The 15,824-nt window shown below is 37.8% G+C and overlaps 1 protein-coding gene across 1 annotated transcript in view; it reads right to left on the bottom strand.

Annotated features, from left to right (window-relative positions):
• Positions 1–15,824, bottom strand: part of tbck.L (TBC1 domain containing kinase L homeolog) — a 156,674-nt gene that overhangs the window by 63,160 nt on the left and 77,690 nt on the right. Inside the window, 2 exon segments of the mRNA NM_001093662.1 lie at positions 4,558–4,594; positions 14,859–14,944. Of these exon segments, the coding sequence (NP_001087131.1) occupies positions 4,558–4,594; positions 14,859–14,944 (123 nt within the window).

The raw sequence follows: 15,824 nt of genomic DNA, 5'->3' as shown, positions 1-15,824 counted from the left end.
CACTGAGTTTTGCTTCCACACTGATTGTATAACACTGCAAAACTTCTGACCAAAACAATGGAAACTCTTCAGCAAAATCTCTGTTTATACTGGTTTCTGCTGCTCCAGTTTGGCTTGGGTTTCAGTCAACAATCTGAGCAAATTTAGAAAATGCTGTAAGCTTGTTCAAATGTTAGTTTTTTCCACAAAGCCAAATATGCAGTGCTGATATACAAAATATTTGCAGCAAGGACATAATCTTGAAGACTGAGCTGGCATAGATCAGAGGGCTAGTAGCCCAGTGGATCAAAGGAGAAATGGCAATGTATTTGTAACGGAATATATTGCTTGTGCACAGAAAACATATCAAGGTAATTATTTCATATAGCTGGAAAATAACGATCAGCTGAAAGTATGACACTTGAACTTGTTGGGAGTGTATGAAAGTTCATGGACGGTTGTCCATGGTTAATTATTTTGGTTGATCAAAAGTAGGTTAAACTTTCTTTAAAGGGCTTGTTCACCTTCCAAACTTTTTTCATTTCAGTTGGTTTCAGATAGTTCATCATATATAAAGACTTTTTCAATTACATTCTACTGTTTTTCTAATATTTAAGTTTAAAGTTTCATTTTTCACTGTCTTGTGTCTTTGTAAAGCAGCTCTGGGAGGGGGTCACTGACTCAGCAAACTGTTCTAAAGGATACGTTTGTTGATAAGTTGCTTATCTTTGGTCTTGCTGAGCTTAATCCCTAAATTTCAGTAACGTCCACTGTAATAATTGATACACTGGTTGGTAATATTCCACAGATGCTGATGAAGAATTTATGAACAAATGTAGAAAACTGTAAAAGTTTAGAATTTACACCTGGACTACAGAACAGCCAGGCTGAAACACCAGAGGGAGGAAAATAAAATCATAGATTTTTGAACTTTTAGACTTTAAACTTTAGAATTTTGGAAAAACTGTAAGGAATAAAGCACTAAAAGCAATTGAAAAAGGACTTTGTTTCTGGTGAACAATCTGAGGACAACTGAATTGAAAAAAGTGTTTGGAAGGTGAACTACCCCTTTAAAACTGATCAGAGGCCAAATGACCACACTTGTGCAATTTAAATAATGAAAACCCACAATTTGCCTTCAAATACACAATGCAAGATAACATGTGAGGTTTAAAGTAATATAAATTGTGCTAAATAAATTGTCAGTGCTGACCTAATTTTCCTCATTGGGATATCTCTGGCTTGTTTATCTTTTCAATGTCAAGTAATAAAGTTTTCACCAGGTCTAGTAATCCATAGCAGCCGTTCATACCGATTGTTCCCTGGCTTCAAAGCAAATATTACTGTATATTGGGTGTTGTGTATTGAACACCCAATAATATATTTGCTTTCAAACCAGAGACCAATCCTCTTGGCCTGCTGACTGGCTACTATGGATTAGATCAGGGCTGTCCAACTGTCTGACCCCCTTTATTTGGCCCTCCACATCAAAGTCTGCCTGCTGTGTCTACTTACCTTGTGTAAGATTTTAAAGGATTTTAAATGGCCATCTACAGAGCTTGACAGGTCCCTGCATTGTTTAAACCTCAAATTCACACTATAATGCCCTGCATTGTTCACACCAGTCATCCCCCTGTAGTGTTCACACTTTTGACACCTCTATTGTTCACATCCAAAAGCCTGTACTGTTCACACCTGAGACCCAGACTGAAACTGCCCACATTGTTCACATTTTATTAAAAATGCTATTGGGGCACCAGCACTGTGTCACTGTATGTAGTACAGTACATATTCGAATGATAGCTTTCCCTGTCTCCTGCTCTGTTCTGCCTTCTATATGCTCCCTGTGTGTGTCATACTTTGGTATTTGTTCTGGGGGTTTGTTAGCATTTGAAAATTATTGTTAGTGGCCCCTAAAGTGTTTAATCATATGCTGGGGCACTGTATTATACACAGGGGAGGAGGAGGCATATGGATTTATGGGTGTCTTAATATGACAACTTTTTTCACATATGAGTGACATCCTTGCCAGGTCAGGCACAAGGTAGTTTGACACCCTAGGCAAGAGCTTCAATCAGTGAGAGCAAGAAAATGTACAACACTTTTTCATTTATATTACTGCCCCCTGTACCAGCAAGCCCAGTAGCCATCCATAATACATCCCCATACCTGTGCCAGCAGACATCCATCATACAGCCCTCCTGCAGCCATCATATTGCCCCCAATCTTTACCTGTGTAAGCAGCAGCCAAAAATAAATCTGATCACATCATATTGCCCCCATGTATTTATGTACCTGTGCCAGCACCCAGCAGCAACAGCAAACATATGGCCTCAAAATCTGTACCTGGCTGTGCCAGCAGGAAGCTTCACACTTTACAGTAATAGAAAGAATGTCTTCAGTTCAGTGCAACTGTGCAAGGCTGAGAGCAGCGAGAGTGAGCCAACCCAACCGCACCAAGCAGGCCGCCAGCTCTCTGCCACCCAACACATCAGTGACGTCATTAACACGTATACGTGTTAATTACTTGCCGGCAAGAGGGAGAAGGTGAAGGAGATGGATTCCACCCAACTGGCTGACCATGATTACTGAAACAAATTATTAAATAAACGCTTGAAAAATAAATGTAAAAATTTAAAAATTTAAAAAAAAATCCCCTTAAAAGTACGCCCCTCAATGATGGCTCCCTAGACAGCCGCCTACTCTGCCTACCCCTAGTTCCGGCCCTGATCCCTGCAGTGAGCACCAACCATTTGGTTTTTTGTGAAACCATTCTTATTCAATCGTGGGTCCACTTCTGATTTCTGTGAATCAATGACCAAGCCAAAGGGACTTGCCCCAGTTCATTGGTAGTCCATATGCAAAACCATTAATATCAAAAGATATATGTCCCAAAGCTTTTCAATAATAATAATTTTTTTTTCATTATTGAAAAGCCTTGGGACATATATCTTTTGATATTAATGGTTGTGCTATTAATGTGGACATGGTCTTGCGGTAACATGGGTGTGGTTTAAAGTGGGTGTGGTCTAAAAACAGGGAGTGGCTAACACTGGCTTCCATTATCGGCCCTCCACCATGTAGATTAGAAAAATTCCGGCCCTCGGTACCATAGAAATTGGACAGCACTGGATTAGATTATTAGACCTGGTGCAAATGTTGTAATTGTAAAAATATAACACATTTATTCGACACATAAAATATTTACGTAGCATAATAGAAGAGCTAAAACAGCCACAGATACAGTATGCCAAAAAATCTATATTAGATCAGCAAAGAACAATCCTTCAGCACTTGTAAATTATAAGGGGGTTGAAAACAAGAGAAGGAGGACTGGAGAAACTTGGATATTTAAGGCTTGGGAAAAATATGTTACAGATTAATATCATCCTGATGGGATCCTGATTATATAAGGTTTAGACCAACCCAGTTAGGTACACTCTCCTCTGCTACCTTACTTCTACTCCGCAAAGTCCTCCCGGTACCAACGGACTACAAAGCAGTACAAACCCAGTGAAAACCACCATAGCAAAACTAAGCGATACAAAATGACACAAATAAAACAAAAAGCTACTATTGGACAGTCATATGTAAGCCTTAAGGTAAAGACAAATGTGACATATTCTCCACTGGCATGATTTTCAGTCAGCAGACAACATAAAGCAACCCATGCATTTTGTTATTGTCTGTAATAGAAATCTCCTGTAAATTACTTAATATCCAGTTAATGTATGGTTTGGTATATTGTCATTAAATGGCCATAAAGAACTGACTGCCAGTTTGAGACAGTTTCTGAACTATGACACTGTAGTGCAGCTACATCCATAATACCTGGCAATGGCTATTTCTTCTCCAAAGCAACTTCAAGGCAAAAAGAGTTTATTGATCTGCAGGAATGTGTAATTATGGGCCTCGGAAGCATTCGTCTTGGTTTTTATTTATCCTATTAAAGCTTCTCTTGCAGAACCATTATTTCAATTGTATTTTAAAGGGAGGGGACTTTACTTCTAGTAAAAGTACGTTTTTGACTAATGGTAAATGAACGTCTGACAAAATACTGTTCGTACACTGACATTATCAAGAACTGCGTGACCCACTTGCAGATTTGACTCTGTGACACTATGCAAGCACTTTTCACATCAAGACATTAATTGTTTAATCAAAGCTGACAAGTTCTTTACACAACCTACTTGGGGTACTAGAAGGAGGCCAAACGCCTGCTCAAAGGAAAGGGCCACATCAGCAGGCATGAAAATGGCCATGTAGACTTTAATTATTTCCCTTGATTGAACTTCTATTACACCAAAGTCCTCATTTCCCAGAGACCTGGTCTATTTCTATTCATGACAACCTACCTCTGTGCTTCAATTACACACTGACTTCCAATTGTCTGCAGTCAGTTAGCCCTATCCTATCCATAAAAAACTCCAATGTGCATAAAAATAGACAAACGTGTTGTGTTGGCATGACAGAGAAACAAAATGCAAAACACAATGCAGCATTGGCAAATAAACGTCAACATTCTAAAAAGCAGAAGCAAGTGAAAAGAAGTATGTAAAGAGAAATAGCTGTACTTACGTGTAAACATTGTAAGGAACCAAGGAATTGCATAGAGCTGGAAGAGAAGCAATAATTAGTTTTGCGAAACACATTGTTCTGTGAATTTAAGCAACACACACATTCTTGACAACTAACCAAGTTTTTGAGTATTCAAAATTTATTGATACATGTTTTTCAGGCTTGTTGAAAAAAAAAAAAAAGTGTGAAATCCACTACAACCACCTCTCCAAAAGGAGTAAATACCTCGGTCACAATACATGTTATCAATGAACCAAAATATATTTTAAATTATTTAAAGGAGAAGGAAAGGTACCAAAGCAGTTTATTGTCAATAGATGAGCCACAATCGTGCAAGCTATAACACTATATTTATTCTGTAGAATGCTTTACCATACCTGAGTAAACAGCTCTAGAAGCTCTCTGTTTGTTTAGGATAGCAGCTGCCATATTCACTTGATGTGAATTCCCTGCTCAGTTATAGCTCTGGGCTCAGATTACAGCAGGCAGGGGAGGAGGGAGGGGAAGAGGAGCAAACTGAGCATGCTCAAGCCCTAGAGGTTAAAGATGAAAACAGGAAGTCTGATACAGAAGCCCATGTATACACAATAGAAGGAATGAAATGCTTGTTTCTTTTGACAGAGGACTCTGAACAGCATATCTTGGAGGGTTTACTGGTGTATTTATATAGACCTTTCTGATAAAGTTTACTTAATTTTACTGCCTTTCCTTCTCCTTTAAAGTTTTTCACATTTTGGTTAGACATAAAATATATATATAAAATCCTTGGGTCTTTTATAACTACTTGTACAGTAGCATCTGATCTCTCAGAGAAATGTTCTCGTGCGTTTTACAATAGGATCCCAATTTACCATTCTGCTAAACAAGAATTGACATAAGGAATTAGCTTCTTTAAGAGCATTGCTTTCTCCTAAGAAACTGCTAACAAATGTTCAAACATCTTTATGTTTAATTACATTTCAAAGAGGCTCTGTCATTACCTAACAGTAAATACTGTCTTGCTTTCCTGCAATATTAGTGGTATACACACATTTCTTGCCAAATGTTCCCCCCTATAGCATACATTTAACACAATGTTCCAATTATGATTTGTGACAAGGATTTGTATGTGGGTAAGAGCAATGCCTGATCAGTCTGTAGCTTTGCCACTCCTGTGCTGAGAGATAAGTAGTATAATAAGACAGAGTTTAATTTTTTGTACTGTAGCTATGAAAAAATAATTAAATATGTATTGTAGGTTTTAAAAGAGAAGCTCTCTTTTGGTTGCCTTCTTATGTTTTCGTTCATCTGCTTGAGAGTAGTCCTGACTTGCTGTTGGGGCCAAACAAAATAATTGGCCTGGGATCCCCAGTGCCTTAAAGTGGTCATGCCTATACCACCTCCCATTGACTGTAATAAGATCTGCCTGAAAGCCCCAAGCTGAAGGTACTCACTCAGAAAAAAATATTTAGTTCACATTTTCTGGTGGAGAACAATCAGTTCTGACAACTTTACAGCTTTACAGCCAATGGAAAGTGTCAAGGGATGTTTTGGAGTAACTTTTTCATTGGCTAAATATGCTTGCAAAGAAAACAAACAGTGTGTAAACTACTATAATTCATGACCTAGCAAGATTATTATATATTCTTAAAGCACAAATTACATATACTTTCCCTTTTTATTTCTTACAAGTGATACTAGAACACTGAAATTTATATAGAGGTCTGGTACACTTTAAGAATGTCTAACATGTTTCTATACAAGTATACCTAGTTCTCTAGTGGTTACACAGTGCCCTCTAGCAGAACAATGTGGAATCAAGCACTCGATTTTAGTATTTCCTTCCAGGATTAAATGGTAACCAGCAGGCAGCCTGGATTGTTACTAGTATTGCAGCAATCAAGTGCTTTAAAGAAATAGGAGCTAACCTATATATTTGGCTAAAATGTTACCATTTTGCTTTACTCATTAAAAGAGAAATGTAAGCTCTGGTCAGGCCCAAAATTGTGGAATATAATGAGATGATGTGTTTGGTCTCAGTAGGGATTGGGGCCACTACACGTATCAATAATACATAAAATATTAGTACAATGGTGTAAAGAGAGCAAGGTCTAAGTTTAAATAGCCTCAATTGATGTATTCCATAGATATGTTAGAAGATATATTTCTTTTATACATGAAATCTGTTTTGTGTATTTGTAACACTAGTTTGTCTAAACTTTTTGTGTAAATATGTAAAAGACACACTAGGGCTGTCATATTTTCTCCCATTATGGGAGTTAGCAATGGGCAAGGTGGGCCATATCCAGCAATATATTGTATTTATTTAAAAATGTTTACAGCAAAAACATGTATTTGCATAAAAATATATAAATACACAAAGCATACAAAGTGTCCCTCTGTGGGGATTTGTTATTGAAAGTGAAAACCAGATATAAAAATAGAGTTGAAATTGAGATTAGAGAATGGAGTACTCCACTCACCAGTACACCCCCCACCAGCAACTTAACCCTCATCACACATTCCCATCAGAAGGGAGAGTCTTAATTTGGGTCCCAGGTACTAGAATCAAGGAACAATAGCCAGAAAGCCAGATGGGGATAAGGAATATGTACCCACTTTCCCCCATGAATGATGAATACAATAAGCTTCAAAGTTTGCCCCAACCTCGTCTGCTGTAACAGAAAACGTTTTACAGAGGTTACAGTACATAGTTAAGTTAAATAGTTAAATTGGGTTGAAAAAAGACAAAATCCATCAAGTTCAACCCCTCCAAATAAAAACCAAGCATCCATACACGTTCGCATAAATTCTATATATCCATATCTATACCAACTATAGAGTTTAGTATCACAATAGCCTTTGATATTATGTCTGTCCAAAAAATCATCCAAGCCATTCTTAAAGGCATTTAAGAATCAGCAATCACAACATTATCTGGCAGTGCATTCCACAACTCACTGTGAAGAACCACCTATGTTGCTTCAAATGAAAGTTCTTCTATTCTGAAGGGATAACCTCTGGTCCCTGCTATTTGTCTATAATGTCCTCTAATGTACTTGTAAAGTGTAATCATGTCCCCTCGCAAGTGCCTTTTTTGCAGAGAAAACAACCCCAACATTGACAGTCTACCCTCATAGTTTAAGTATTCCATCCCTCTCTCCAGCTCATTTATATCCCTCTTAAGGACTGGAGTCCAAAACTGCACTGCATACTCCAGATGAGGCCTCACCAGGGAGCTATAAAGAGGCATAATTATGTTTTCATCCCTTGAGTTAATGCCCTTTTTTATGCAAGACAGAACTTGCTTTAGTAGCCACAGAATGACACTGCCCAGAATGAGACAACATGTTATCTACAAAAACCTCTAGATCCTTCTCATTTAAGGAAACTCCCAACACACTGCCATTTAGTGTATAACTTGCATTTATATTATTTTTGCCAAAGTGCATAACCTTGCATTTATCAACATTAAACCTCATTTTCCAGTTTGCAGAGTGATTTGTCTAAGTTGGAAAACTGGGCAGCAAAGTGTCAGCATCCTGCATGGAACCTATAGTTCTGCACAATTTAGTATCATCTGCAAAAATAGAAACCATACTTTTAATGCCCACCTCCAGGTCATTAATAAACAATTTGAAAAGCAAAGGACCTAGTACAGAGCCCTGTGGTACTCCACAAACCACACTGGTCCAATTAGAAAATGTTCCATTTACCACCACTCTTTGTAGTCTATCTTCAAGCCAGTTCTCTATCCAGGTACAAATACTATGTTCCAGGCCAACATTCCTTAATTTAACCAGTAACCAACTGTGTGCCACTGTATCAAATGCTTTAGCAAAGTCTAAGTAAATCACATCCACTGTCATCCTAGAATCGAGGTCCCTGCTCACCTTCTCATAAAAAGAAATTAAGTTAGTCTGGCAAGATCTATTAGTACTTTCCTCTGAAAACTTGATAGAGGGACACAGCAAATGTTCATGGCAGGGAAACTAAGGTGATGCCCACTCTGCAGCCACAACTTGTCTTTACCTGTTTCACCTCTCTTTCACTTTCAACAATGCCCTTCTACTCCCAGCCGTTTCCACTTATGTTCCTTTAACCTCTTTGCCTAATACCAGTCTTTCTCTCAGCACTGTTAATACTTTGTATCTTTCTATTCCCATTTTCTTCTCCTTTTAATGCCTGCTCTTTACCTACACCATTCTGGAACTTCTGGCTTCCACTTTTTTCTTATCCTGCACCCATTTGCTCTCCTTCCACTTTCTTGAATGAACTAGTTTCTTACCCAAAACCCATCTGAATTCTGCTTTCCCCCCCCCCCCCCGAGTCCCCATTTCTACTTATCCCTTTAAAATGATATCTGATATTACCTTAAACAAGGGGTCCCCAACCTTTTTTACCTGTGAGCCACATTCAAATGTAAAAAAAAGTTGGCGAGCAACATAAGCATGCAAAGTTTTCTTGGGGGTACCAAATATGGGCTGCTATTGATTATTTGTTAGCCCCTATGTGGACTGGCAGCCTATAAAAGACTGTGTTTGGCAGTCCACGTGTATTTTATGCAACCAAAACTTGCCTTCAAGCCAGGAATTCAAAAATTAGCATCTGCTTTGACGCCACTGGGAGCAACATCCAATGGGTTGGTGAATAACATGTTGCTCGCGAGCTACTGGTTGGGGATCACTGCCTTTAACAGTTACTTTTTTCTTGTCCCTGCACTCCTTTCCCTTTTCTCTTCCATTTCACTCTTCTAACCCTTTTCCTCTTTTGATTTCAACTTTACCTTTCATCCATCCTGCCCCAAAAACACTTTGCTTTTCTCTTATCTCATTTATCACACATCCCCTTATGATTATACATTCTGCAGGCTCTCCCATTTATCTCTTGCTCTTGACAGACAGAGCTTGTGTAGCACACATAAGGCAACAGTGTAGAATGTCTCGCTCTGTTCTGTGCTACTCAAGTACTTTCTTTCAGAGACAGGAAAGAAACAGGGAAGCCTCCCAAAGTCTAAAGCAGGGTTGCCCAACTTTAAAAATTACTGCTGGAAGCCAAGCATGGGTGTAGGGATAAAACTCAGTGGAGTGATTGATGGAAATGGGGTACAGAGTCCCAGAAATAATCTCTTCTGGCACTGAGACAAAATTCAGGACATAATATATGTTGTCTGGGCTGAAATTGGGAAATTTCGGAGGTACGCAGAGTGGACAGCTTACGAAACAATGGAGTGCCCAGCTAAAAGCACCTGGGGAGAACACTAAACCACACACAAACTGTGTACACATAAATAATATTGGCACCAAACTGGCATATGTGTCCTTTTATATCCCCTCCATTTGTGCACAAATCAGTTGCTGCAAAAGAATACATATGTAGACACACAGCATTAATGGCAATGGACTACACTGTACACTGACAAAAATACTGCAGAGGCGTACTAAAACTACTTGGCGTGTTGGTTTAAGAGATGCAAATTTGTGCCTGTTTTTGCAACTTGCACCCAGACCAATAAATAAAGACTTCTACATTAACAAATATTTTTTAAATCATTAACCCAGTGGATTAATATATATATATATGCAGCAACATTTTATTTTTGAGTTTATATCACCTTTAATAACGGACGCTGGATCAGAGGTTACCATATAATCAATAATCCCTTGGCTCAAAATTCCTAAAATGTTTTTTTTCAAAAATTCATATTAAAAGAAAATTTCAACATACTGACCCCATGGCATGACCTTATGCGTTTTGTACCCTCTGGTACTTAATCATAGGTAATTATGCCAGCACCACGGCAGTCACATATTTAAAACCAACATATCCCCTCCCATACTGAGCTTTGAATGGACATCATTCAGTAAAATAGAATGGTGCTGTGCACTCACAAAAGTGCTAATAATTACACAACAGACAAGACGTTATGGGTTGGAGGAAGAGTTTTACAAGTCCTTCACAAAAGCTAAATCAAAAGGGATTTATCCTTTCAGACAAAATTTCACTGGCATGCATGTATCAGGAACTCAGTATCACTAGTGTTTACAGGTGATATAAATAACTCATACAAGGTAAGGTAATATACCCCATATTTCACAATTACACTTCAGATGTAAGGGAAAAAAAAGATGTGATGTTGGGGAAATTACTTTATAACCATTTACATGCACAAAAAATGTGACACTTGGATGATGGGGTTGAAGTGCCACGGCTCAGCACAGTTTTTATTCTCCTCCATGCCAGCAGGGAAAGGCTGCCTCACAGAAACAGGCTCAGCTGGCGTGGAGACTTACTTTCCTATGCTCTTTTCTTCCCTTTGCCTGTGTGCTCAATGACCTATAACAGGGTGTAAATTGGATGCATCTGAAGGAGATGCAGTTGGAATGAGAAGCATGCTGCAAATCTCGTTACATCAAAACATGTTTTGATGATTTTCCATCTGCTGTAGGTTTAATCTATTCTGCTTTCCAGCCCATGTTTCAGCCCTTTGTAATAGATCCCAGGGTAGAACTAACCTTAATGGTAAAAGCTGAGAAACCTCTAACAGGAGAAATGAACAAATGAATTCAAAGCTTCGATAATAATGCTTTAGTTTGGAATCACTAGGCACCTTTTACAGAACTGATTAACATCTTACCCATCATAAGAAAGACGAAGGGCAAACGGCTGCAGGACTTAATCCCCGGCATGAATTACTGCACTTCGAGGTCATTTATTTATTGTCTCTTGAGAAGAAGTTTGGTTGGTTCAACACTATGTTACTTGAATTCCCTATACTGTATATTAGGGCTATTTTCTTTCTAGTATTCTAGCCTGACTCCTTGTACTGTAAATCCACAGCATTGTTTGCTTGCTACTTGCAGTATGTATAAACATTAAGAGCTATCCTTTTTTATATTAAGAAAATGTCCCTCTAAGGAAGTCTCCAATATACACAAATTAAAGTTTTTCAATGGATTTAAAGTTGTTTGTAAATACTATTAAGAGCATTATCTGTTTATCCCTTGCTTTGTCTGTCCCACAATGCCTTTCAGAGCCCTGGGGGTTCTGAATATTGAAACAACAGAAGAGAGAGGATAACAGGCCTGTGTAGACCCATGTAAGGCATTGTAGGTAATGAGTAGTGGTGCCGGAGGGCTTAACTCTGCTACATTTTTTCAACAGTCACAATCAGATATACAGAAGGACAAATACAGCTTTCAGTTACAGTAACATTTACAAATAACTAACCACTGAAAACATTCAATTAACAAATACTGAAAGGTTGCTTAGAATTACACTTTTTTTTTTATTGAGCACTAAAAGTGTCTCTTTTTACTAAATGTAGAGGACATGTTTCCTTTGGCATGTGTCATTTGGAACACTGTGCCTTAAAGTGGAGCTGTCACCCAGACATAAAAAGCTGTATAACAAAAGTCCTTTTCAAATTAAGCACGAATTCCAAATTTTTTAAACACGAATTCTTTTTTTCATTAAAGCGTTCATAACTGTTGCAAACTCATTTAAAAATCTCAGCTGTCAATCAAATATTGGCTGCCCCGCCTCTATGTCTTAGGCATAGAGGCGGGTCAGACAATTACTTTCACTTTCCATTCAGCACTTCCTAGATACCACTGCTCTCCACACATTCCCCCAGTTCTCTTCACCGTTTAATTGTGTAGCCAGGGCACGGGGATGGACATCCGGTCCCCCATTCTGGTGCACAAACAAGATTCTGAGATGATGCAAAGCTTGCCTTAATAAGTGTCCACAAAATGGCTCCTGTCTGCTTGCTATAATTATGAATTCCCAGACTGAAGTAAAAAGAAAAAAATAATTTATATAGTGTAATTAAAGTTAATTTTTCTTGACTAACATGATGAAATAGGATTTGGAATCATTTTTTTGGGTGACAGATCCACTTTAAGGTAACTAAAAACATTTTAACATGAACATAAACAGCAGGATTGTTTTGCCACCAACAAGGCTTATCGTCAAGTATATTACAGAGAAAAAATAAATCATTGAAAAAATAAGAATAATTGTGTTTATATATTTTAGAGCTTTTCTGGATAATGGATTTCCAAACATAATGTGTGTGTATAAATAAACACACAGGTATGGGATCCGTTATCTGGAAACCCATTATCCAGAAAGCTCCGAATTACGCGTTGTACTGATTGGAGTTCGTTAATAAATTTTGACTGCTTAATTACAGTCGTTTTGTGTCTGCTTGGAGGAGGTAAGTCCACTACTGCCTCCTCTGATTACCAAGTTTTTGTTTTTTAACTCATTTATATCCTTTTATTCTTTTGGCGCCTCTATTCTTTTTATACCGAATTACTCAAAAGGCTGTCTCCAATAGACTCCATTAAATTTTTAAAAATAAAAAAATAATAAATAATAATAATAGTTCCTTGTACTTGATATATTAGAATCAATCCTTTTTGGAAGCAAAACCAGCCTATTAGGTTTATTTAACATTTACATGATTTTCTAGTAGACTTAAGGCATGAGCATCCAAATTACGGAAAGATAAGTTATTTGGAAAACCCCATGTCCCGAGCATTCTGGATAACAGGTCCAATACCTGTACAGGCATACATATATTTACATGTATATATACAATATAAATGCATTAATAATTTGGCAATTACACTGAAAAAATGATACTGCATAACAGTGGAAATAATCTCCCGTTTTACTGACTTGTCCTTAACCACTGGGGAAATGGTTTATAAACTGCATATAGTATTTCACTGAGGCAGGTAGAGGAATGCACCTTACAGTAGAGATCCTATAATAAGCAGAACAATGGGACTTAGTTATCTTCAATTTCCTGCATGCAGGTCTTGCAAATCTCTCTGATGATTTGCAATTCAGTCCAGTAGGAAATAGATTAATTAAATCCTGTGTGAGCTCGACTTTATAACACGCATTATATAACGAAGCAAACCTATTAAATCAGCCTTTAATAGGGGGAAGGCTTGACTGCAACGCAGAGTTCTTTAGCAATGCTGCAAAATTCAAGATTAAAGGGAAGAAAATGAGTGCAATTTAATGCTTCCTGTCTTACACAAGCACATGGATAGGTCAGCATCCAATATTCAGCTTGCTTGCGGTGTAAGCGGCATTCTGCGTTCTGAGGGCTTCTTTCTGACCCCGAGCAAATGGAAGGTTGCCAGGAAACACAATCCTTCCTGCAGTGAGACGCCGCGATAAAGTGATGAAAGATTAATCAGGGCTTACTGATACAGGATTACTGTTCAAGCACGAAAATCAAGTTCAGGCCCTATTATCAGCTTGCTCATAGGTTACTGTGACCAGACATAGGCCATTTTGTCTAAATAAAAAAAACTAGTTTTTTTTAGAAATATATTCCAGCACTTTTGTTCCGCAGGGACAAGCCAAATAAAAAATTTAAAACTGAAACTAAAATAACATATGGGTGATCACACAGCTTTAAGACACCCAAGATACCCTATGCCACAGGAGATGGTAAATTCACAGCAAAGCAAAGAATAATGTTTCGCATCACATATACAATCAGTATCCTCACTCAACATCAGGCATGGAATGAAATGCTTTTTATTTCAGACTTACATGGGTAAAATTTCTGCTGGCTTACAAGTAGTGATTAGAGTTCGTGACTGCATTTAATATGAATTCAAGCTCACCAGTTTTTCCGTTTGTTATGCTGGCATTATTATTTTTCACCAAAAAAAGAAACACAATTTCAGTCGATGAAAACTCCAAGTAAGATATATTTGCATCTGCTATTGGTCTGTACAGAAATTAAACCCTTTTAGGAATTTCTGTACTTTGTACAAGGTTTGATCCTGCCAGCCTATCAAATTCCAAAGATAAGAGTGTAACTTCTGCACAGTGCAACTCAGCGGAGAGTACTTTTTTCATGTGTGCTTCATTTTGTCTCCATAGGTGCAAATAGATCTCTTGGCTATGGACATTTATGAAAAGATTCCTTAAACAGGGTAAACAGAGACAGATATGTACAGTACAAGCTGATGGCTTCAAAGGAAAAGTGTATATAGTGACAAGAACAAGGTCAAGACTAAAATCCCAGTGATATAAAATATATTATAATGTCTGTTGTTTCACTAAGCTTTAAAAATGTGACGTTGAGTACTGAAATGTTGTCTATGCACTACATTGCTTGGGTATTAATGAGTTAACTCTAATCCCAGACAGGCTAAAATGCAGATAGGAGATTGAAGAAAGGAGAAAATACCATAATTAGAGTAGGGTTAAACTTTCATTTGATTCCTTCTTCCTTTGTCATCTCATAAATATGCAGTTAAAAGGGCTTCCTGTTTTATACTTACATCTGGAATAAAGCAAATTTCATTGAGATGGTTGCTTAGTTCCGGGTCATGAAAGGCAATCATTTGGGAGAACACGGTGAGGTACTCTAAAATGACAGCAAAGCAGCAAGCAGTTGTAATTAGAGGGGATGAAAGATCATTGCATGCAGAGTACACTGAATAATCCAGAGGGGATGATAGCTATTAAAGACACCTAGAGGGTTATTTACTAAGCTCCGAATACCTGAAATCCGGAATTTTTTTTTTATAAAATCTGACTTTTAAAAAAATCAGGAATTTTTAAGAATTTATTAAACCCAGAGGGTTAAAAAGCCCGAATATAAAAACACGGCATCTCAAACCTGTCGAGGTTGCATAAAAGTCAATGGGAACAGTCCCATTGATTTTTGGTTGTGTCAGGGGGTTTTGTGCAATTTCACGATATTTTCTGACCTTTTAAGTGAAAACTCCGATAAAATCTGAGATTTCGGGGAAAATTCACGAAAAAATTGTGAAAATCAGAGCTTTTCCCGCAAAGCAAATTTTCGGGTTTTAGATCAGAGTTTATAGCAGCCGATATTGAGATAAATTCGGACCATGATAAATAACCCCCCAAGTATACAGACCCACAACTATATACAGCTGAATAAATGGACATATGGGGTATGTCACGCAATTCACACCTTTCCTTGGGTCTTTTGTAATACTGTGCACTCTTTACTACATTTTAATTGCCCATTAGCAATTAACTGCCAAAAATGTGCACACTGTACTGCCTAATGACAAAAGGGTGCATTGTTTCAACACTGGCATTGATAGTTGTGCATGTGTAAACTGACCTGTGCACAATGCTGCACTAATAACTACTGTTACAATCTGGGCTTCATCTATATATTCTTAAAAATGCAGCTCTAGTAGAGACTCCCATTTGATGCCCACTAACAGCCCCTCTCGTGTTCCTTTGTGCACCATGGACTCAATAACTTT

Source organism: Xenopus laevis, chromosome 1L (assembly GCF_017654675.1).
Source record: "Xenopus laevis strain J_2021 chromosome 1L, Xenopus_laevis_v10.1, whole genome shotgun sequence".
In the NCBI taxonomy this organism is placed as follows: Eukaryota; Metazoa; Chordata; class Amphibia; order Anura; family Pipidae; genus Xenopus; species Xenopus laevis.
Note: the sequence above shows the minus strand (reverse complement) of the source record. Positions and strands in the feature narration are given on the sequence as shown.